Genomic DNA, 25,407 nt, shown 5'->3' on the forward strand with positions numbered 1-25,407 from the left:
ACATTGTCCCCCTCCAAGGAATTGAAACTAAGTTAGCTGAAATTACATGGGCTAGTTCCAAAGGACATTATTTGAACTATATAAAGTCTGACTGAATCACCTTGTTGGTTAACAAAGAGTAAACAATTGTACTAAAAAGATTTTTATCACAATGGTCTCAGGAAAATTAAATTTAATATCCACCTTTTAAAACACTCTCTCCACAACCTCACAATGTTTCAGCAGGAGACTAATTAAACTGATTTAATGGTCTAGGTGTCATCCTTCCACCAGAATGAATGACCACTTTGATTTTACAAAGTTTCTCCAGTATGGATAACAGTTTTACTCAATAAATGAACTTTAGAACCATATCCCCTACTTTTAACCCTGTAAAAAAGCAAAATTCCTAAAGCACCGAGTTTGGTTTCAACTCACTATGATGCAATTAACTATCCTCAAGCTTCTCCCTTACAAAATTTTGTAGCTGTATGCAAAAAGATGTTTTAATGTGCCAAGAGATGTTTCCCCCATATAACCTTTCTCCCTATGTAACTCTCTTGTAATTACAGAAAAGGCAGTAACATGAAATCACTGCTTTCTTTTCATTTATAAGGTGCTTTGTAAGATTCCCTAGATCTTCCCTATTTTCTATCTCACTGAATTCTCCCATCATCTTAAATATACCACCCTCACATTTCACAAAAGACAGAAACTGAAGCTGAGAAAGTCAAATTGCTTGGGAATGGTTCAATAGTAACTAGTGGCAGAGCCAGAAATAAAACCCAGTCCTCAACAATCTGAAGAGTCCACAATTCTCAAAAATACTTCTCCAAAATTCAAACATTAAAATAATAATAATAACGAAAACCTTTTCCTGGGGACATTTTCATAGGTCCCTTTTCTCCAAAAAGGCAAGAGGTCAAGCACGGCACCTGCTAGGTGACAAGAAGACCATTTGTACACAGCACTTCAAACTCAATTCTTCAACCAAGTTAGTAAATAGCATAGTACTTAGAAACTTTTCTTGGCATAAAGTGCAAAAGTCATAGAGAAAAGATACACAGATATGGTTCCTGCCCTGAGGCATCTGGAAAGTCGCCCATAACAGCAGTGAGACAAATCCATTTCCTGCTTCTTGAGCAATTGCTCTGTTCCTCTGCCTTGGCACATTCTGTCCATCTGGCTCATGTATGGGTTTTTTTTTTTTTGGTGGTGGTGGTGGTGGTGGTGTTTTGTTTTGTTTGATTTTTAGTAATTTCCAGCACACCCTTACATTTTGCAGCCAAATTCTGTCCTTGAAACAGAGCACAGGATTTTGTACCATGACAGATTTAGTATTTACAAAATAGGCACACCAGGCATTCGGCATTTAAGTGACTTTTCTGGAGATCAGTATTGGGACTTGTATTCCATTAAAAATCCAAATGGTTAAAACCAAACAAAACTCTCCTGGTTTCTGTCTCCAAAATGTCCTAGAAGTATCAAACAAAATGCTTTGAATTTCTTATTGCCTGTCTTTACAACACAACACTTTTGACAATTTCATCTACCATCACAACGTTGATTAGTTCTTAAAGCAGAGGCCTTCAAACTTTTTATGATGGGAACCAACAGTACAAAGTATATTTTATGTGACGAGACAGTATACATGTGACATATACACGTGTAACTGAAACAAAAAGTTTCGTGACACTTTGGGAGATTGAGGTAGGAGGATCATTTGAGGCCAGGAGTTCAAGACCAGTCTGGGCAAGATAGTGAGACCCTGTTTCTATAAAAAAATTTAAAAGTTAGCCAACCATGGTGATGTGCACCTGTAGTCCTAGCTACTCAGGAGACTGAGGCAGGAGGATCACTTGAGCCCAGGAATTTCAGATTACAATGATCTATGACTGTACCACTACACTACAGCCTGCGTGAAAGAGTGAGACCCTCTTCAAAGAAAAAAAAAAGAAAAAAAGATTCATGAAATAATACTTAATCTTACTCTGTGATACACACTGGTATTTTCTATCCTATTTAATTTTTTTAAGTCCTGGTTGTAACCTACCACATTAATGTTATACATCTCACTAATCAGTCTGAAAAAAGGAACACAATTATTTGTCTAGCAATATCACCTAACAGTGGGGACTGCAAATGAAGAAAAAGTGCATACAATCTAACAGAACCTACATCACCATTATTTTTGAAGGTCTGAGAATCTGGCTTGGACAATAAAGACTATATGCCTACAGGAAAAATGGCAAAAATTATACAGATTTAAGAATTGTTGAACAAGGACTCAAAAATCAATTTTAAAGATTAATTAAAATGAATACTGATGCAATACTTTAATCTACAGACTTTATCCTAGTTGTACCAATTATTCCATTAATGTCCTTTATCTGGTCTAGGATCCAATTCAGGGTCTCACCTTGCATGTCTTAGTTTCCTCCAATCAGTCTTACTATCTTAAATGACCTTAACACTTTTGAAGAATATTAGGTACTTATTTTGTAAAATATCCCTCAATTTAGGTTTGTTTCATGTTTTATCATCATTAGAATACGGTCATATATTTTTAGAAAAAATATCACAGAAGTTGTGCCCTTCTTAGTGTACCATATCAGGAGGTGCATGATATGAATGTCTTATTATTGGCAATATTAATTTTGATCACTTGGTTAAGGTGGTGCCTGCCAAGTAATTGTTTTTTCTTTTATAATTAATAAACTTGTAGGTAGATCATTTAAGACTATGAAAATCTCCTGTTTCTCTTCATACTTTTTTCCATTAATTTAGGATTCTTGCTTGCAACAGTTATTTCTGTGGTATTTGCCAAATGGTTATTTTTCTATTTCCATGATTCCTTCTACTTTCAGTTTATTAATTGGAATTATTCTGTAAGACCTATCCCTATTTATTTAATTATTTATTTTATATCAATATGGTCTTACATATATTTATTTTATTCTACTGAATATAATTCATTACTATCATTGTGTATTTGTTGCTCAAATTGTCCTAGATGTGACTTTTGGGAGGCTCCTCCAAGTTGGCTCATGTATCCTTTGACATGCCCCCTCATTTTTTGAGCACTTCTTTACTTTTGGGCTCGTTTGTGTTAACTCTTTTCTGGCCTGAGAATCAGTTCTGTTTCCAAGGGTACCTGGTTCCTTTTCTGGAGAATGGCACTTAGAAACTGAGGTCTAGGCATTCAATATTCCCACTGGAGCTGGCCTGTGACTGCTTCTAGGCTTTCTCAGCAGAAGAACCAAAACACACATGTTCTGATATCTGGTAAGGTTTGTCTCTCCCCTTTGTAGTTTCACTTTTTCAGTGTTTTCCTGGCTATTCTTGTATGTTTCTTTTTTCCATATGAACTATAGCATCAATTTGTCTGACCTCATTACAAAAGCTTTTTGGTATTTACATGAAAATTGTGTTAAACTTACAAAGTAACTTACAGAAAACTTGATATCTTAATAATATTAAGAACAGGGGATATCTTTCCATCTGTTTAAATTTGCTTTTGTGATTTTCAGAAGAGTTTTAACATTTTATTCATATAGCCTTTGTACATTTCTTAAGTTTATTCCTTAGTATTTAATCTTCCTTGATGATATTATAAATGGGATTTTTGCTACTACCTTTTAATGGCTATATTTGTGTACACAAAGACTTTTATTTTATATATTAATTTCATATTCTGTTACCTTACTAAAATTTTTTATTGTCTGAGTTCATTCATAAGTGATTCTCTAGGGTTTTCAAGTATACTATCATGTTAACTGCAAATAGAGATCTTTTCTTTACCAATTCTCAAGCCTCTAATTGATATTTTCTTGTCTAACCTCATAGCTAATACATCTAGTATAAAATTGAATCATAGCAGAAATAGTGGGCATCCTTGTACTGTTACTACTGAACTTAGTAGTTGGAAATGCAACTGGGGTTTCCCCTTTTAGAAAGTGGCTTTAGGATTAAGTGTATATATGTATAGTGTTAAGGAAGTATTCCTCAATACTTGGGTACTATGTTTTTTATTAGCAGCTTTACTGAGATACAATTCACAATGCACATATGAATATGCTACATTTTTTTCTATCCATCCATCAGCTGATGGACATTGGGTTGTTTCCATTTGGGGGGTAAGTTCAGTTCAAGCATATGTATTGATATATCTGAGGTTTGGTCTCAACTGTATCATATATTTTATATTCATATGTATTTGCTATGTAGCTCTCTCTATGGGTATATATTATTTCTTCAACACATTTATTTATGTTTTTGTATTTAGGGAATGTTGTATTCTTGTCCTAGTGGTTACCTTTCTACTTATGCCTTATTGAATGACCTTAGTCCCTTGGCTTTTTATTTAATCATTTACTATCTAGCTTGTCAGTTTTTGATAGTGTTCTTTAAGTCACATCTATTGCATATACAGCAATCAATAACCTCCTTCTACTTTACTTTCTCCTTTTTCCCTCTTCCTATTTTTAAGCAGCATTATTTATAGTTTGTCACCACTTAAAACTTTTGTATATTAATTTTCCACCCTCCTCCTTACCTTTGTTTTAGTCTCAGAGCTACATTTATATCTACCCCGAGGCTCATTATCATTCCTTTTAGCAATTTACTAGTTACTTCTTGGTTGGATAACATTCATCCTCTGGCATATCAGTGTCCAAGAGCTTACTGTGTGGAAATAAATGTTCTTTTTGAGAAGACTGATGATAGTCTAAATATTTGCCTTTTAAAATTATCTGATCTTTTTCCTGGTAGCCATGAAGATTTTGTATCTTCAAAATCGAATAAAATGTCTCAAAAGTGAACATTCTTGGTTAATTTTTTCCAGATACTCAATTGTAGTCTCTTTCAAATATACATTAAAATCTTTTGTTTATCGCTGGAAAAATTTCTTGGATTACAGTTTTAAATATTAGTTCTGTTTGATGGTTTTGTCTTTGTTCTTCAAGGACTCATATATAAATGTTATTTCTTTTTGGTCTATCTATTTCCACTATTGTATCTCTAACCTTTTAAATTTTTCTTTATCTCATTTTCATTCTTTTCATTTTCCTGCCTTTAATGCCCCTTATTAATTTTTTATTTGAGTCTATTCTCCCTTGGGCACCCTGTAATATATTCCTCATTTCTGAGATCACTGCCATTCTCTTCCACTTTCTGAGTTCAATTACTTCTCTTTTTAATCCTTATTGTTTATCCACTGGTGTTCTTAGTTTCTCCACTTTTTGTTTTCTATATCCCAAAGTGCTTGAGTATATTTAATTCTGCTTAGAACAGTTTCTTATAGCTTCCTTAGGCTTCACAAAAGATTTTTGGGGGGAGAACATTCCACAGTGGATGCCTATTGTTTTTTGTTTTCTCATTGGGGGGGATAATAACTCAATATGGATCTGTTCATCTTTTTCCTTTTCATTTTCAAGGTATCAGGTTGTAAGATTCTTAGTTGAATAGTGTCATCTTCTATTTTAGCATAGCAAAGTCAAGATAAAATAATGTATTTTTGTTTGTCTGAGTTGAGTATGGAAGTGTTGTGTGTCCTACGATGTTCTGGTTTACTTTTGTTTTGTAGGACCTTTAGTTTTCCCATTTGCTTCTCTTCACTTTCACCAACTCAATTGCCAATTTTCCTTCAACAGCCATATTTTGTGCACACTACCCCTTCAACTGCACGTACTTTTGCCTAAGCTTTAGGTGGTAGCTGTAGACCCATCTTAAGCCCCATTGCTAGCTCCCCTCTTTTCTCTTCCCATAGCTTTTCTCACCCTGCCGCCTTTGCTTGACAAAAAGTCCCAAGGGTAAAGTAGTGGTGAAGTGCAAATGTGAGAGATTGCTTGCCGCGATTTGGTGTTTATTTCTTTATTTACACTTTATACTCTCACTGAATTAAGACTGGAGATGCTAAAGGAGCAACATTCCTCACACAAGATGCTCTAGGTCAGTAGTTTGCAATCTGGCTATGCTTCAGAATTATCTAGGGAGCTTTCATTAGTACAGATTCTCAACTTCAACTCTCAGATATTCTTGCTAAGTAGGTCAGAGTGAGGCCCCAAAATCTATATAAAAAAATTCTGATGACTGAGAATCATTGCAGTACAAAAACCTCTGTCTTAATGCATTGTAGTAGTTTTGGGGGATACACACACCCCTCTCCCACCAGGGAGGCACACTTGACCATCTTATCTGTTTTAGGAGCATCAGAGAAGCAGTGCAAGGATTAACAAAGCAGAGGGTTGGCAGGACTCTTTTGCTCAGAGCTCTGTTCACAGACAGGAGTGCTTGGAAACTTCTGGTTAAACTCCTCTGGTTTGTTTTGGTTAACAACAAATTGAGTTTGCCACCAGAACTTTGCCCTTGTCGAGATCACATAATCGGCCACTTTCCAGTAGCCCACCCCGCCTCCCTTCTCCAGGACTGAGGTCAATCCTGGGGGGTCTGAGGGGTTGGCAGGGAGAAAAGGATGGAAACTCTCCTTCTTTTCATAGTGTTCTAAACCCCATTAACTGATTTTCTAGTTTTGAAAAATTTGTTAGTTAATTTTTTTTTTTTTTTTTTTTTTTTGAGACAGAGTCTCACTTTGTTGCCCGGGCTAGAGTGAGTGCCGTGGCGTCAGCCTAGCTCACAGCAACCTCAATCTCCTGGGCTCGAGTGATCCTTCTGCCTCAGCCTCCCGGGTAGCTGGGACTACAGGCATGTGCCACCATGCCCGGCTAATTTTTTTATATATATATCAGTTGGCCAATTAATTCCTTTCTATTTATAGTAGAGACGGGGTCTCGCTCAGGCTGGTTTTGAACTCCTGACCTTGAGCAATCCACCCGCCTCGGCCTCCCAAGAGCTAGGATTACAGGCGTGAGCCACAGCGCCCGGCCTGTTAGTTAATTTTGATTTAACAACCCTGGCTAAGAACCACTTACCTTAAAATATTTGAGAAACACAACACTTTAAAAAGCAGGGATGTATATAATATCCAGAAATAGCACTAGACTCAAATTCAATTTTTGTATTAAAATTCTTCTACAGAAATCTATTTATTTCAGCAATAGCACCTGAGGTCAACTTTAGCTTCTAGTGTGTTTGGCAGACCCTCTGCACTGAACTCATTGGGGGAGTGCTGTTAAACATGCAGATTCCCAGGCTATCCCTCTAAAGTCCAAGTAACAAGAACTGAGATAAGAGCCAGAATCTGCATGTTTGAGAACTCCTCTAGGGGATTCTGAAGACACACTTTGAGAAAAACTATTTGAGTCCACTATGACTCTCAAATCATCGAAACATCACCAGATAGCTCTCTTCACTCAAAAAAAAAAAAAAAAAAAAAAAAAAGTGTAGGCAACTTAGTTCTTTAAAATGCCAGAAATGTCTGTCTTTGCCAAAAGGTAGCAGTTGTCATGGTCAATCGATCACGCTCTTCTAAGTTTTCTGTTCCCATTTAGTCCCTTTGATATTTACATGTATTCTGTCTGAGTCACTAAAACTTATGGTTTGTAATGTGACTAATGCTCTGGGGATATTTAATAAAAAAGAATGAGCAGTTACCATGAACTCATTTGTACACATACTCACCCCACTCCTGCCCTGAAAATAACCTGTACTGGTCCAACTAGGGAAAAAAAACAGACCTGGATACCCACACACAAAAGGGAGCTATAACTTTCCCTTAAAGGGTCTGTTTTGGCTTTGTTAATTAGACTGACTTCCCCAGGAGAAGCTGTCTGGCCATCAAATGTGCATGCAGATGCTAGGTGGACAGGGAGTCAGCCATCGCCAAGATTTCAGGAAGGAACAGAAGGATGGCAGTACCTCTGGCAATGTCTCATCCACTCTCGTGACCCATGGGGAATCTACTTCCTCTCCTGCCCATCTGCTGATGACAACCAATTATCTGAAACTCTTTTTGGGTTTCCATCAAGAAAATCCTCAACTCAAAGCTAAAAGAGGTAAGATGAGAAATTCAGGCAAGTAAGATCCAGATTAGAATATGTGCCAGGTTACCCAGCAGAACCAAATCCTGACCTGATAGTAAGATATAAAAATCACAGTCAACTTCTAGGCGCGATGTACAGTCCACCATATTTCATGTGTGTCTATAACTTGTGAGCTGCCGGTGAAAAACAAGTCAAAATAAACAAAACTCAAAGGATGAATATAAATAAGGTAGTTGGTACTGCCATACTTACTTGAACATAAGATTTATAACTACTTGTATAACTAAGGCACACAGAATGAGAAGATTCAAAAGGGATACTCAGTACATGTTTTTAGTTGGCAAGAAAAAAAAAAGATGAATCTGGAGAGTAAACTCAAACTGCAATTGCTGATTCAAATCATAAGAATTTTAATAAAACTGATCTCAAGTTTTCAAAGGAAGATGAAGATATTACTAAAAGTCATCTAATTTGAAGTCGATTCCTCCTCTCTCTTATTTGGTTATCAAACTATCTTCCTGCTACCAGGTATAGCAGATTAAAATATACTGGTCTAAAGCTGTAATATTTAACAGGCAATGCCATGTAATTAAAACCATGAGATTGGGTTAAGCAGGCAAGATTCACAGCAAAGGAAAACTCCCAAGAAAGAGAGACAAAATTTGGTCTTCTACTCTATGTCCAATGATGCATGTTTTTCTGATAGTTCACTTTACACATTCAAGCACAAGTTCTACTTAAAGCATAAACTAAACCATTTTAAGTTACAATGCTTGTATTTGGGCCTTTCCTCAGTTATAAAACCAAATGTAGAACTGGTAATAATTTATTATCACAAAGAATGCAAAAACAGGAACTTAAATATTTTTAAGATTTCTATCATGGAACAAATTGAATGGAAAAAGAATTGAAGCAAAGTGTCATTAATGGCTGTAGCTATATTCCAAACACACAGCTTTGTATTGTACAATCACGAAGTGTCGTTCTTAATTATCATGAGCCTAAATTATGCCAAATCCAACTGTATCATGTTTCATGTCTTCTACCTTCTTAAACCTACCTTTTACTACAATTTACTAGTTATTTTAAATTCTGCATTAGATTGTAAGCTCCTTGAGGGTAATTCCTACATTTAGTTATTTTTCAATGCCCTATACCATCCAGCACAGTGACACACAATTTACTTGGCCAGTAAGATGTTTGCTGTACTGAACCATGTAAACTAAAATCAATCACAACTGAAAACACCTGTAAGAGGCCTGTCACAAGGATTCTTTCCTAAAAACCTCCTTTAATATTTCAAACTGCATGTTTTATGGGTTGGTATGCTTTAATAACTGTCAGTACTAGTTTATTCCTCTCTCCCAAACTTACCAAACCAAATATATAATATCTGTAAATTTTCCTGAATGTAAATTATGCCTCAACAAAAAATATACTTTTTGTTTTAATTAGGCAAGTAAAACCTCCATTATTTAGGCTGTACAAGCAGGATAAGTAGAAGTATTAACCCATTAAGAAACATAGTTTGGTGGAAATTATTAGAAAACATTTTTTAACCCTCTAACAAGTAAAATAATACAAAAATGTGCTTAAAAAAAAAACAACTAACCAGGATTACCCCATCATAAACCTGTATGTCTGAGATAACCAACTCTCTTAACTTTCTTTCTGACTCTACTAAATCAGGTGCTATACCATGCTGGCGATATAGCTATTATACTAGCTGAAAAACAAAGACACAAATATACCTTCTTGAAAAAATTTCCAATTTCTGTCTTTTTTTGGTCATGTGCATTTCTCTCATAAAAGAAAACCAGGATACTTGCTCCTTCTAATTCACCCAACCCCTTACTCCAGAAATCTCCTGTGTCAGAAATGCATTTAGCATGCCCTACCCTCTTCTCAGGGCCTACAGAGGCTAGTTAATTTCCCCTACAACATTTTCCAAAATGCAATTGGCTCTAGAAAGGTCAGTCTATTTGGACTCTGGTGATTTCTGCCTAAATGCCTTTAGCTGACATGGCCAGCTTAGCTTATGTTGTTCATTACAGCAATGTCCCCTTTTAATGGCTCAGTTCACATCCTAGTTTGTCCACACTTCTACATTACTAGAAACATTCTAGTTCACACAATCCTTCCTTTTCCAACTTACAGTTTCCATGTAGGAAATGTACTAAATAAGCAAAATGAGAAAACTGAGGTTTAGAGCGACCTGCATGGGGTCACAAAGTCAACAGTGAAGGCAGTGGTCCTCTATCCTGGAACAACCTGAAGTTACAGCTGTTCTAGCTCGAATCCTCATCCAAACCCATCTCCACATGAAAATACAGTCACCCTAATCTAAACAAGGAGCTCCTCCAGGGATCTGTTTTCACATCTTCCCTGGCATCAAGGATACTCAATGACTGCCTCCAGAGAGCAAAAATTAGAACTGTCCTTTAAAACTAAACCCTCAGAAATGAATAAACAATGATTGTTATCAAGTGGAAATTCCAGCACTTATTCACCTACTAGTTGTGAACTTACCAGAGTTGACAAGATTCAGAAATAGTTTTATCTCACTCAAAGACTCCTGAAATCTGAATCAATCTATGTATTTGGTTCTATAGATTCAGTGTAGAACTCTAGGGGAATAAGTGGATTCCCATTACAAAATTGCAACCAAATTTTGCCTACTTAGCTTTATAAAAGAAATACAAGATTATAACATAGCTTGTAATTCTCCACAAGGGAAGAAATCAAATTCTATAGTATTTACAACAAAAAGCACATGTCTAAAGCTACCCATCTGCTGCACACTGTACCTTGATATGAATGTAAAAACAAGAAAAATTCTTTATATGATCTTGAAACATTTCACTTTTTGTCAGGAGAATGACATCACACCATTCAATTGCAATATGGCAATCCCATTTTCTTACAATGCCACTATTTCTTTATAATTTTTCTAGTACGAAGTCATTATAATTTACCTAAGTACACTGAAGATAATTTTTTTTTAAATGAGGAAAACAGAACACATGGAAAAGGAAGTGCTGGAAATATTCTATATCTTGATCTGGGTAGTAGTTGCAGGGATATCTATGTATCTACCTATGTACAAATTCATTGAGTAGTATGCTTAAGAGCTGTACACTTTACTGAATATAAGTTACATCTTGGAATAAGATTTATTTAAAAAGGAAAAGGAGAAGAAGAAAAAATATGAAGCCAGGAGTGAAGGTAGTATTTAAAATTCCTTAAATTTTCTATGGTTTATTATACAAATATTTGTTGAGTACTTTCCTTTACTCCACACACAGTATAAAATGTTGAGGATAAAACTATGATTAAGGCCGGGTGTGGTGGCAAATGCCTGTAATCCCAGCACTTTGGGAGGCCGAGATAGGAGGAGCACTTGAGGCCAGGAGTTCATGACCAGCCTGGGCAACATAGTGAGACCATGTCTCTACAAAAAATAAAAAAAATAGCCAGGCATGGTGGCTCATGCCTGTAGTCCCAGCTACTAGTGAAGCTGAGGCAGGTGGACTGTTTTGAGCCCAGGAGTTCAAGGCTTCAATGAGCTATGATGATGCCACTGCACTATAGCCCAGGCAACAGAGCAAGAAGATGCTGTCTCTTAAAAAAACAAACAAAAAAAATTTTTTTTTGAGACAGAGTCTTGCTCTGTGTCACCCCAGGCAGACAGAAATCAGAAACTCTTCCTTAGGGCCACAGTCTTTTATTACAAAAATAAAATAAGAAGTTTGACTGTAATTTACAGATAAATATAAGTAGAAAAACAAAATTTATTGGCTTCTATTCATTTAATCCATGTTTCTAGAATTGTCAATATTAATTGTAACGATAAGAACATAAACAAGATTTTATATATGCTTCAGGCAGCCCCAGGGTCAAAACTAAAGTTGAATTAAATCTAACTCTCATGACAGTTAATGTGTTAAAACAGTCATTGGCTTCACAGAATTAATAACCTAATAATGGAGAGAGACAAGAAATAATAATACAGTGTGTGATGAGTATTGTGATGGGTGCAAGCACAAGGACGTGGGGACACATGGTGGGGTATGCAATTCAGCTCCAGAGAGCCAGAGTTCTCAGACTGCTATTTTACCTGCATAACATCACACATGGTGAAACACATCTAACTTTTATTTTTTTAAAGTAAAAAGATCCATCATCATTTCCTTCTCTTCTCTGTACTTGTAGAAGCAAAATTAAATTTAACTTTTTGGTCTTCATCATGAGATACACTAAAAGTCAGATCCCTCATACTGTCTCTAAAGCAATGGTCATTCACTAAAAATAAACATGAACAGAAGTTGAAATGATTTGTGCCAACTGTCTAGGAAACACGTTAGTATAAGGCACAGGGCTCTGGTGCACACGAGAGGCTCCACCGTAAGTGAACTGCCACTGTTACTTCAATCTCTCTTTAATGAAAGTTCTGCATGTGGCAACTCATAGAAAATAGAACTTCACTTAATGTTTAAATTTACCTCTCCCCTATTCAAAACAGAATTCTTCAAATGCTTAGTGTATAATATAAATTATTTAGAAAAATTGTTTGTTCAAAAGAAAATAAATTAAAACAAATAAATTAAATATGAAGGGAAAACTGGTAAAGATAAGGAGGACTGATAAAAAAAAAGAACTAAGCGAGGCCGGGCGCGGTGGCTCACGCCTGTAATCCTAGCTCTCTGGGAGGCCGAGGCGGGCGGATTGCTTGAGGTCAGGAGTTCGAAACCAGCCTGAGCAAGAGCGAGACCCCGTCTCTACTATAAATAGAAAGAAATTAATTGACCAACTAATATATACAAAAAATTAGCCGGGCATGGTGGCGAATGCCTGTAGTCCCAGCTACTTGGGAGGCTGAGGCAGGAGGATTGCTTGAGCCAGGAGTTTGAGGTTGCTGTGAGCTAGGCTGACGCCACGGCACTCACTCTAGCCTGGGCAACAAAGCGAGACTCTGTCTCAAAAAAAAAAAAAAAAAAAAAAACTAAGCGAACTCTAGGAGAATCCATCCCTATCACCAAAAGTCCCAATTTTGAAAGCAGGAAGGGAGAATCGTAAGATAATTAAGCTAAGCATGCAGCAGGCTGCACGAGTTCTGATCAGGTGGCGATACAGGAGTATATCTCTCATCCTTGTTTTATACCGATATCCTCATGACACATTTCTATGCACAACATAACCTACTTCTCTCCAGAGAGCAGCAAAATTAATAAGGAATCTATAGGATGCCCCTGATTCCATCCTCTCCCAAATGGTTGGAGAAGTGGTAAAACTATTTTCTTCATAAATCTACAACAGACATATAAGCAGAAAGTTTACACAAACGGTCTCAGATCATGGAAGACAAAAATGCAAATGAGGGAGTATTTACAGACTCAGATGAATAACCCGGACAAACAAACCACTTTACCTGTCTGCCTTCATCAGAAGGTTAGGTGGTAGCTCAAGGAGCTGGTTGTGTTGCACGTCCAAGACCTCCACTGAGGTTCTCTCTAGCCTTTCAGGTAGCCTTGCCAACTGGTTGTGTCCTGCCAATAGTTTCCGGAGACTGCTATTACAAAATAAGCTGTACAAAAAAGACAAGACAGAAGGCAACTTACTTAGAGCTAATTTGGGGTAAAGTTTGAAAAATGAGTAAGAATAGGAGAATACTTAAAATTAACTCTCCAAAAATCATAAATTCATTCAGAGCAACTACAAATTCATTTTAAGATAAGTTCAAACCTACAGCTATTTATGTTTCAATACTTTCTATACTTTAAGAAAAAAGGGAAAAGGAGAAACTATGAAAAGAAATATTGAGCAAAGAAGCTCTACATAGCAAAAAAGGTTTCATAAAAGTAGCCACTGAAGAGATCGGTTTAATCTTACTCAATTCACAAGGCAAGCTTTTAAAGGTTGTATGCTTCTTCAAGGTAGCGTTTGTGTCTTCTATTGAACTAGAATGCTGGGTGTTTTATTGGCAACAGATTCTGAATAAACATAGCTGAGCAATCTTTACTTAGAGGATCCGTATTAAATAAAAGATTCTTCTATTCAACTAAACTTTTACAAATGTCAACTGAGAAAATGTTACATTTTCCTTCAGCTGCATTTCACAATCAAAACTGTTTCTCCCTTGCCTCACTTCTCTGGCTGGTATTTTTATTTTCACTTTAGTTTAATGCTAGACCAAGGTAGAGATTCTCTCCTAAAGAAAGTAGAATGCATTTAATCCACTACCTTCTTAGGAGTCTGATATAGCCATTTGGAAGCTTGGCTGTGTTTCTTCTAAAGGTTATCAGAACTGTCACAAATGATGAATACTTGTTAATCTAATGTAAATCTGCATTATGACCACTTCAGACATCTTCAAGAGTTGCAGAGAATAAGACAGGCCCTAGGTTTAAACAGACATCTGGGAGCTGTGGGAAAGCAAGGTTATAATTACATCATGATCACTTTAGAATAAGAATTCATGGCTGGGCACAGTGGCTCCCGCCTGTAGTCCTAGCACTATGGGAGGCCAAGGGTCGGATTGCTTGAGGCCAGGAGTTTGAGACCAGCCTGAGAAAGAGTGAGATCCTGTCTCCAGAAAAAATTAGCCTGGTGTGATGGTGTGTGACTGAGGGCAGGAGAATCGCTTGAGGTTGTGGTGAGCTATGATGATGCCATTGGACTCTAGCTGGGGTAACAGAGTAAGACTCTTTCTCAAAAAAGAAAAAATAATAATGATTAATTAAAATTAAATAAATAAATAAATAAATAAAGGAAGAATTCTTGTTATAGTGTCATCCATTTCCTGTTTTCCACCATTCTGACCCCTCATTTACTGATGCTCGCAATTATTTTTTAGTTAACTAATTTAATTTTTAACTAACAAAAAGTTTACATATATTTCTGGTGTACATCATGATGTTTTGCTATATGTATACACTATGAAATGGCTAAATCAAGTCAATTAATATATGTATTATCTCACATACCTATCTTTTTTATAGTAAGAACATTTAAAATCTACTCTCTTAGCAATTTTCAAGAGTTCAATGCATTATTATTAACTATAATCACAATGTTTTAGACCTCTTGAATTATTCCTCCTGTCTAATTGAAACTTTGTATCTTCTGACTTATAATCGTTAAAAATCACCATACCTTATGGCATAACTTTACTTTAAATATCAGATCTAGATTCTTTGCTCATGAAGATGTTAGCTAACAACTTGTCTCAACCCTGTGACACCACAGACCACAATTAAAGGTATCTGGCTTTGTAGGTTTAGATATCAGTGTGACAAGACAGATGATCCAGGCCAATCAGATTATCCTCACATTCACAGTTATCCCAGGGGAGTCTCTGAAATGGTCACTTCAAACCAATAATTCAGCATTTGGTTCATTTTATATCTATCTATCTATCTATCTATCTATCTATCTATCTATCTATCTATCCATCCATCCATCCATCCATCCATCCATCTATCCATCCACACACACACACACATATGTATAATTTATCATATATATTATTTATCCTTTTACACATAAAAAACTGAAAGACAGTTGAAAAATTCTTATTCTTGATTTTTCCAAATAAAAAAGTAGATTTGATCAACTGCAGGATGAGTATTAAATGCTAATTATAGGATTTAGTTAAATTCTTTTGAATACTGTTTAAGCATAAAAATACTTTCTTTCCCTTTTAATATATTTCCACTTCTAAATAATAATTTCTATTTTGCCAAACTCCTCATAAACCACTTAGGTAAACACAGTCTGAATATTAAATCAATTCTAATGAATCACTGTCTTGCCTAAATGTTATTAATACATCAACAATAGGGCTCATACAAAATTTGCAACTGAATACCACCATAAACCAGAAAACAATACACATTCTTTTTGTCCCATGAGCTAAAACACACACACACACACACACATACACATGGTTTAAATTCTTTGACAATAGAGCATTTGGGATTTGTTGTGAATAAGCATTTGTTTAGATCCCCCAAAAGCCTATACTGATATAAAGCAAATCTAAGATTAACAAATTTGGGGAAAAATTGGATAAAATATCATATCTTGTATTTACTGTTTATTTACATATATACACAAATACATTAAAAATGTCTTTGTTTTACCCTACAGCAAGAGAGGCCTTAGGCACCTATGTGATATCTGTTGGATTGAAGGGCTGGATAGGGAAAGAGAAGAAAGAAAATAGGAGGAAAGATATGGTAAGAAATTTTTTCAACAAGCTATTTTTTCCCCACCAGTAGTAGCCTGTTTTCATCTTTGCTGTTCCTCTTTTAACAGGATCATACATACTCTTGACCCTCAGCACTGAGCCACCTAAATGCTCAGTCAACATAATACTTGAGGGCAGAGAGCATTTTCAAATGGATCAAATTTACAGGTATAATGTATGGCTGAGGAACAAAGCAAAATTAGCTGAGCTTTTCAGGGACTGAAAATATAACTCAGATTTCTTTTATGGGAGCTATGTTATAATACATTGTTATCGAACAGAAATATAATGCAAGCCACATATGTAGTTTTAAATTTTCTTAAGAGCCACACATAAAGTAAAAAGAAACAAGTAAATTAATGTTTAGTGTGTATTTTACTTGACCCCAAATATATCCAAAATATTAACATGCAATTAATATATACTATTATTAGATTGCCGGCCGGTAAATTAGGGATTTGGTGATCGACCTCTTTATAAGGAATCAGAGACATGGCCCATGGACATGGACATGAACATGGACATGGACATAGTAAAATGGAACTTCCAGATTATAAACAGTGGAAGATAGAAGGGACACCATTAGAAACTGTCCAACAGAAGCTGGCTGCAAGAGGGCTAAGAGATCCATGGGGCCGTAATGAAGCTTGGAGATACATGGGCGGCTATGCAAACAATGTTTCCTTTATTGGTGCATTATTAAAAGGATTCAAATGGGGATTTGTTGCATTTGTGGTAGCTGCAGGGGCTGAATATTTCCTGAAGTCCGTGAATAAAGATAAGAAGCATCACTGAAGATAATACCTGGAACATAATTCTCTTATAAAAATAAGATTTCTTCACTGTAGCCTACTTGTGTCTGTGTTTGTCCCTTAAAGATTATAAGTAAGATTTAATAAAGAAAAGCATATTCCAAAAAAAAAAAAAAAATATATACTATTATTAATATTTCGTATCCAATGTATACTTTACACTTGCAGTACTTCTCAATTAGGACTAGTCACTTTTCGGGTGCTCACTAGTCATGTGGCTAATGGGTAGGAGCTACGATATTGGACAGTCCAACTCCAACATATTTACTAGGTTTATTAAGCATGTATATTTCACCATCCTTGTTCTTTACAAGAAAACAGAGGAATACTGATGACATACCTTTAAAGAGTGTGTGCTTGAAGTAAAAGTTTACTCCACAATGGTGACACACTTTTATAATATTTTCACTGCTATTTTTGACGACAGTTTAAAACAGCTAACTTCCTCTGTTTGGTGATTGGCTAAGAACAGTGGCAATAACTAGACCTGATCTGTGGCAGGCATTAGTCACAAGTGGCTATTTAAATTTAAGTTAATTAAAATTAAATAAATAAATCAGTTCCTCAGTAACACTAGCCACATTTCAAGTGCTTAACAGCCCCATGTGCCTTGTGGATACTCTATTGGGCAGCACAGATATCAGAGAAAGTTCTAAAAGACAGCACTGACTAGACTACTTTTTTAGTTATTAATTACATGGCTAGTCACTAACAGTTCAATAATATTTGGACCACAATTAGTCAACTTGAAAATATTTCTCTGTATTTATGGGCACTAGTTGTCATCACATGGCTGTTTTGCAAATCTCGCCACTAAAGTGAAAATTATGAAATAAAAATAATAACACATTTGAGAGAGAGAAGGAAAGAGAAGTTCTTGAAACTTTTACTCCAAATTTCACACCAAGAAAAAGATAATCTAATTTGCCCCTTCTACATTTAATGATCTAACAATCTTTTGTTTTGCTCAAAGTTATATTCTATATAAACAAAACAAACAAACAAAATATATATATATATATATATATATATGAAACAAAAGTTATTTCTGGGTAAGGTAGACATATTAAGTCAATGGATAGAAGTGGAAGATTCTGAAATAATTAAGGTCCCAGAGGCAGGCTAATTATATTGTTTGCTGAATCACTGAACACTTCTCTTAGCTTCTTGAAAAATGTCTACCAAGCATCATTTTCTGCATGGCTTTAAAAAGTCAGACTGAGAGTCGAAACCTGACTCTACTCACTGCATGAAGAAAGTATGTAACTTGAAGACATCGCATGGGGTAAAAACACCAAATAAGGTTTTAAAACAAACTCTTAAGGGTTTATAATAACAAGTTAAACACTGAATCAGCAATTTTTTTTCTTATTGCTCATTTGTTTTGAGATTCTTTCACTTGATCTGTACTTACCGGGCGGGAAGTTCACATATTTCATTATGGCCAATATCCAAAACTTCTAACTTTCGGCTCTCACATACCCACTCAGGCACATTTTCTAAGCGGTTCCTAAATATAATAACATAAAATTAATTTTCTGATTGAACTTGGCCTCAAATATAGTTCTAAACTAAAAATAATTAACAAAAAATAAATAAAAATTTAAATGAAATACCAAAGTACAGTGAGTATGAATCAAAATCATATGTGCATTCACTTTACTCTAGAATCAAGATGAATTGTGAAAGGGAGAAGCAGGAAAGAAAAAGTAAGAAAGGACATGGTTACATCATCTGTATCATCTCAAGTCTAAAAATAACTCTAAGCTAGGCACAGTGGCTCACACTCATAATCCTAGCACTTTGACAGGTGAGGCAGGACGATCGCTTGAGGCCAGGAGTTCAAGACCAGCCTGAACAACATAGTGAGACCCTGTCTCTACAAAAACAATTTTTTAATTAGCCAGGTATGGTGGCATATGCCTACAGTTCTCAGCTACTCAGGAAGTTGAGGTGGGAGGTCACTTAAGGTCAGGAGTTTGAGGTTGCAGTGAGCTGTGATCATGCCACTGCACTCCAGCCTGGGCAATATAGCGAGACCTTGTCTCAAAATAAATAAATAAATAAAAATAAAAAATACATAAAAATATTTTTAAAAGGTCAAGTTCCCAAACTTACTTTCCTATAAATTCTATAGATCCATGTCAATTTTAGGGAGAGGATGTCATATTGGAAATAAAAACACATACACTTCCATTAAGTCAATGACTCAAATGATGTAATGGTTTTATTTTCAAATGTACATTTTAACCCTTAACATTAAAATACTTCCCAGTTCCAGTTGGCATCATGAAAACATAGTCATGGATAACTGGGAAGAGTGAGAAGCGGTTTTAAAATGGTACCAGTGAAAAAGTGCACTGACAGTTAAGACTCAGATTTAATTACTTCAAAACATTTACTTGGGTATTAGACAGTAATTATATTTACTAGAGACAAGTGAACTAAACTAATGTTGATTTTATTAAATGAACTGACAATTACTTAAACACATCTACTCTATTTGGATGTGACCCTAGTCAGACATGGTTAGCCTTTTACCTTCTTTTTTAAATATATTAAGTGACCAGGCACAAGGAATCTAAAATGGTATGTATACTATAACTCTTTATATACAGATAAAAATTCTATGAAAATATGATGCTTGGGACAAGAGCTATAAGATATTAAATAAAAAACAAAAATAGTTGTAATGTGTATACCTGAAATACATCTGTTCAAGATATTTATATGCACACATGAATGCATACCCTATTCCTATACTGTTTCTATTTAAAAGGTAAAAATAACAATATCCAGGGCTAATAGGAAAAAACAGTAAACTAATCAAGCAATGTCTGACTTCAAGTTCATTAAATAAAACTGTCTGATATATGTATTTAGTAGAAAATGCATGAAGCACTACTCAAAGGGTTTTATAATGATAAACTTATAATAAAATTTTAAGAATTCTCCCAATAGCTGACACATTCTTATATAATTATATTATTAAAATAGCCAAGTCTGTGTACTTCATGACAAAAGGTAAATTTTTTTATATGACAAACCTACATGACTATTGTGATTACAAAGTATGGTGGTTGTTAACAAACTATCAGAATTTATACACTGATACAAGTTAACAGTTATCACCTGACTGGGCCACAGACTCCCATGTACTGAGAAAATTTTATGTATTTCCTTTGGAATTATCTTGAGTTTCAATTTTAAAATTCAACATTAAAAATTTTAAAGTTTAATTTATACAAATATATGCTGTAGACAGAGTCACATCTTTGTGCCTTCAGGAAAAAGTCTATCATAGTATTTGTATGAACTGGAATAAGTATGATATACTGCAGAAGCAAATTTGCATAAAGGGTAAGATGGTCAGCCTATTCAAAAAGGAGCTAAGAAAACTGAACAGGTTGTACAGAATTCCTATTTTGTATTGCTATCTTCTAAGAATTCTTACCAAGGAGATACAGGTACAAAATAATAAAGGGGAGGAGGAATTAAAAGAAATAGCACTTAAAAAAATAAAATTAATATCATTTTAGGGAAAGACACAAAGCCCTGGTTAATATAATTAAAGTAACTGAGGGACTACTGGACCTTCAATTCATATAACCCTCAACTCACTAATCTTTCAAGTCCAAACTTGGTGTTCAAATTGAGACACACTGACACCTTCCTTGGTGTTTTGGTCTGAACTACAGAACACAAATGCATTTTAAGTGAAAGATACTTGTATACATTTTTAGAGGATAAGTAAAAACTATTAAATTTAATTATTATTTACCTTCAAAATATAAAAAAGTGATTATACATAAGTTCAGAGAGACTTATCTAAATAATTTTCAAGTAGACTCTAGAGTGCTCTAAGACTTGACTTCTTACCTTGACACATCCATGTAGGACAAATAATTTGGAACTGGGTAAACATCAAGTTGAACAAGTTCTAGGAGGGAAAAAAACCCACAAAAACATCACTATCCCAATGATACAAAGACTCTTTTTGTATGTCAAATATCATTACTGTGCTTTATTCTCCATTGTTTGTTTAGTTTAGGAAGTACAATACATCCATTTGTTTAACTTTGAAACTACAGGAAAGTAAAAAACTTTCAATTTAATCACAAGATCTTACTCAGAGATTGAAATAAATCACTCATTCTACCTTCCTACCTCTTTCCATTTCCTGTGGTTCTCCTCTTATGTTATGCATGCTAAATTATACCCAGAAGATTAACTGAATAAATGCTCTAACACTCACCAAATGCATCTTGTCTTTTATCTTCATCACTCTACTGAAACAGCACTCTGGAGGGTCACAAATGACTTTCTACTCACATCTGAAACTCCTTCTCAAAATCTTTTGAAATATGACCCCATTGCCCAGCTAGGGCTTTGTTTCTTGGACAGAGTAGATTCTAAATGTCCTTCTGCTTCTCTAAACACTTACCAAGTAATTCACATGTTCAGTTCCTACCTAGTTGACCACTCTGGCCCCAGTTAACTGTGAGGGTTTGTAAGACGACTTTTGGTACCAGGTCTCTCTGCCCTTTCAGTTGCCTTACTTCCCTGGTTTCAGGTATCATGTCTGAGCAGAGGAGTCTCAAATCAACACCTATAGCTCTGACTACAAGTTCCCATTCGCTCACATGGAAGCCCATCACAATAACTTAGATTAGCAGAGTGGTGAATTACCTCACTTTTCTACCATTAATGCATTCTGTGCAATACTTTTAAATTAACAGTCTTACAGAATCATTTCTCTCATGTCTCCTCCACTTAAGAATCTCTACTGCTTCTCTATAGCTTACTGTACTAAGTTCAGTGCTTCACTTCACCATCAGATCCCAACACATGCATCCCATAATTACTTCCATGAGTTCAGAATTCCCTGTCTTCTCCCAAATGCTGAACAAGCCACATTCAGATCTTTTACTCCCATTTTGTTGTCACTGGCTATCAAAATCCTATAACCCTCTGGTGTTCAGCAAACCGATTACACTAGATCGTGTGCTTATTTGAGGTTTGGCTTGTTTTTCTAATGAGATGACAGTAAGCACATTAAAAAAAAATCTCTTATCTTTCAGAAATCATGAGCTACACTATGCATACTACACATATATTTTATACAAGTGCTTGATAAACATTTGTTCAAATAGTTGTAACTATTTGTTCTCATTCAGTTTTCTGATTATATGAGATTGAAATCTTCACCTTAGCACACATATGTCCATATGATCTTTTCTTTTTTGGAACTACCATGATTTTCAAATTCTAAGAGATATTACTGAATGATTAGGACTCTTGCTTTATGATGTAGGTATATAATTCAGGTTTACTTCAGGTGAGGTCTTTGTTGGTGGAACATGAAACTGGTAATATGGGACATCCCAAAACGGGATTTTCTTTCATCCTCCAGTATTAAGTCAAGGTTCTGGATTTACTATCTTACTGTAACAAGGTAGCCCACTTTCCCCCATTCCCTTTAAGCAAAGGGACCAAAGCAAAAGTGGGAATAACTTAACTAAATATCACAATATGAGAAAAAAAAATAGTAACAATAAAATTTTCTTCTTGATTCCTTTAAATACTAAATTGGCATTCTTCTTTTATAACTTTTATCTTAGCAAAATTTGACACTTATTTTGCTAACTAAATGGGGAAAGAAAAATCAGAGAGGCAGACTTGATGCTGCTGGGTAAATTCTTGGAACCAAAAGAGAAACTTCGATGTGATCTATGTTACATACCATTAGAAGAGGCATAGAGTGCTTTTAGAAAATAGCCACAGATGTTCAATGTCACTAGTTGATTCCTTTCACAGTGTAAAACTTCAATGTTGTTGAAAATCATAGCATCTAGATCACCAAGTTTATTGTCTCTCAGGTCAAGCTGAGTGACATGCTGCAGAAAGTCCACTTCATCTGCTATTAGCTTCCTAATTACATTCAATCTTGAGGGGAAAGAACACAAATAGAGACTACAGTTAAGTCCAGTGCTATAAATAAATGGCCTTTCCTTTAAAAACAAACAACAACAAAACCCCTCCACTTTTCATTACAAAGCCAACAAAGTGCCAAGATCATGCGCTTGATTAGAAGAGAATTAATACCAGGATGTAGTATAGGAAAAAGCCAAAGTTTCTCTGTAGTGAATTTCTGCCCTTTAAAAAAAGAAAATAAAACTATGGTAAATGAATTTTTAAGAGCAATATCATAAAGCTACTGAAACACAAGGATGAGTGACAGCAAAGAGCCAGGCCTTGTCACATGCAAGCACAGCATATGGCCTCTTCAAATGTCCCTAAGACGATGTGTTTTTGGCTACTTCTCTTTTTTTATTCCAGGTTGTAGGATTAAAAAACTGGCCCCAACCCAGCAATTTGCCTATTTCCAAATGCTCACTAAATTACTAGAATGTGCACACAGAATAAAAAAGAAAAAACAAATCTCATCTTGAATACAACAGGCTGCATAAATTTTAAAAATGTCTCATCTTCTTCCCAATCTACACTTTAAATAACCTTCAAAAGGCATCATCTTCATTTGAAATAACCACAAAAACACACAATTTCATTGTATTAATACTAAAATAATGAAAGTGTTGGTTTAATGAAGAGAAAAAAGAAAGCCTATAATGAAAGAAACGTTAACATTTGGCTTAAATTGCCAACTCTCACCATAATTCAAATATCAAGTTTTTAGCCTCACACAGTAATTTACCTATTTAGGATGAACTGTATTATTATTATTGTTATTTATAAAATTGACTGATAAAATAATATGCATTTATAGTGTACATGATGTTTTGAAGTCTATATATATTGTGGAATGAATAAATCTAGCTAATTAACATGTGCATTATCTCACAGAATTATCATTTTTGTGCTAAGAGTGCTTTACTTCCATTCTCTTAGTGTTTTCAAGAAAACGATCTACTTATTGTTAACTATACTCACCATGTTGTATTAGGATGAACATTTTAAGGAGCAAAATGTGGTTAAAATTCCCTTTCAATAGTCCCCTCAGTTAACACAGCTATTTTGTTCACATTATCAATATTCACTGAGTGGCTCAGATGTGTGAGGAAGTATCATGTCCTAGCCCCAGTTGGCAGCCCAACCTTTGCATATAAGACTATGAGCAAGTCAACCTAACACCTGAGTCTAATTTTAATCTGTGAAATAAGGACAACACCTTCCTTGTCCTGCGAAGCAGTTGGGAAGATCAAATAAGTAATATGTGATGGCATTTTGTAAACTGTGAAGGGCCATGGTGATGATGGTGATGACAACAACCTGTGGCCTTGTGGCAGTAAGAGAGGAATAAAACAAGGTGTTTGGCAACAGATTTCAAAATTTAGTGAGGAGACTCAGACATGTTTTAAACAATATAAGGACTACAAGTATGTGATAAGTGCCATAAATGATGTATAAAATATAGAGAATGGTCAAAAAAGATCCTAAGAAAAAGGAAGCGTCTCATCTGAATCCCAAGAGTAGTGAGAATCTAACAGTTGTAAATGGGAGAAGACAAGTAGACCAGGAGGAAGTGGCAGAACGGCATCTGCACTGAAGAGCAGAGAGTACAAGGTGACCTCGTGCCTGCATGCACAGGTTCCTCAGGAACATAGGGGATGTGAGAGGAGAGACTATGCGGCTAGGAAGATGGGGCAGTCAATAATATTTATCAAGGACTGTGCCTACCACCTGCTAACACTGGGGCTCAAGGATAACTAAGAGCAGTGCCTAAATTATCTCTGGTGAAGGACCTATTTTCTAAGCTTGTCATTCATCAGAGGCTGGTTCACAGCCCCACTGCACACGACCAGTACCTAGCTCACACCCTCACACCACATGCAACTCACTGTGCAAGTCTGACAACACCTGAACTAGTGAATCCCTGTACAATGAGATGAGTCTACTTATAATCACTTCGATGCTGTGACAATGTCAAATCAGTATAAGTTTCTTAAAATATTAGTCTCAAATTCTATACACATCTCATCGTGGAAAAGTGGCAAATAGTTGGTTTGCCAGCACGGGCTAGAGCACTGCACTTGAGCAGCTCTGAGATCCCCTCATCCTCAAGGGACTCACAGCCTAGTGAGCTAAAGCCAAACATGAGTTTGAAGCCTCAAACTAGAGAACCGGAGGCTCTGAGCAAGGCTGTGCTTGCCTGAGAGGCTGTACAATGGAGGCAACAGTCACAGTGAGAAGAAAAAGGGACATGAGGGAAATGAGTGTAAAAGAAGAACAGATAGACTCTGATGGAAGACAAGAAACAGGGCCAAAAGGTTTGTCTGGGAAACCAACGAGGTGGTGCTGTTCTCAGCAGAAACAGGAATCCAGGGGAAAGAACTGGTTGAGTAAAAAAAGACAGAGAACTCTGTTTCACATGTACTTGGTTAAATGTGTCAATAAGGCAAACCAAGGA

At 35.6% G+C, this 25,407-nt stretch overlaps 2 protein-coding genes across 2 annotated transcripts in view; one reads left to right on the forward strand and one right to left on the reverse strand.

Moving 5' to 3' along the window:
• PHLPP1 (PH domain and leucine rich repeat protein phosphatase 1) overlaps positions 1-25,407 on the reverse strand; it is a 220,835-nt gene that overhangs the window by 36,451 nt on the left and 158,977 nt on the right. The window contains exons 7-10 of the mRNA XM_012774470.3: positions 22,723-22,925; positions 20,859-20,919; positions 18,394-18,489; positions 13,348-13,503 (exon numbers count right to left, since the gene is read on the reverse strand). Of these exons, the coding sequence (XP_012629924.3) occupies positions 13,348-13,503; positions 18,394-18,489; positions 20,859-20,919; positions 22,723-22,925 (516 nt within the window). The remainder of the gene's footprint in view (positions 1-13,347; positions 13,504-18,393; positions 18,490-20,858; positions 20,920-22,722; positions 22,926-25,407) is intronic.
• On the forward strand, positions 16,606-17,097 carry LOC109729993 (NADH dehydrogenase [ubiquinone] 1 beta subcomplex subunit 3). Its single transcript, XM_075993816.1, has one exon. The coding sequence runs from the start codon at positions 16,660-16,662 to the stop codon at positions 16,960-16,962; it is 303 nt and encodes a 100-aa protein (XP_075849931.1). The 5' UTR covers positions 16,606-16,659; the 3' UTR covers positions 16,963-17,097.

This window comes from Microcebus murinus, chromosome 17 (assembly GCF_040939455.1).
Source record: "Microcebus murinus isolate Inina chromosome 17, M.murinus_Inina_mat1.0, whole genome shotgun sequence".
Lineage (NCBI taxonomy): Eukaryota > Metazoa > Chordata > Mammalia > Primates > Cheirogaleidae > Microcebus > Microcebus murinus.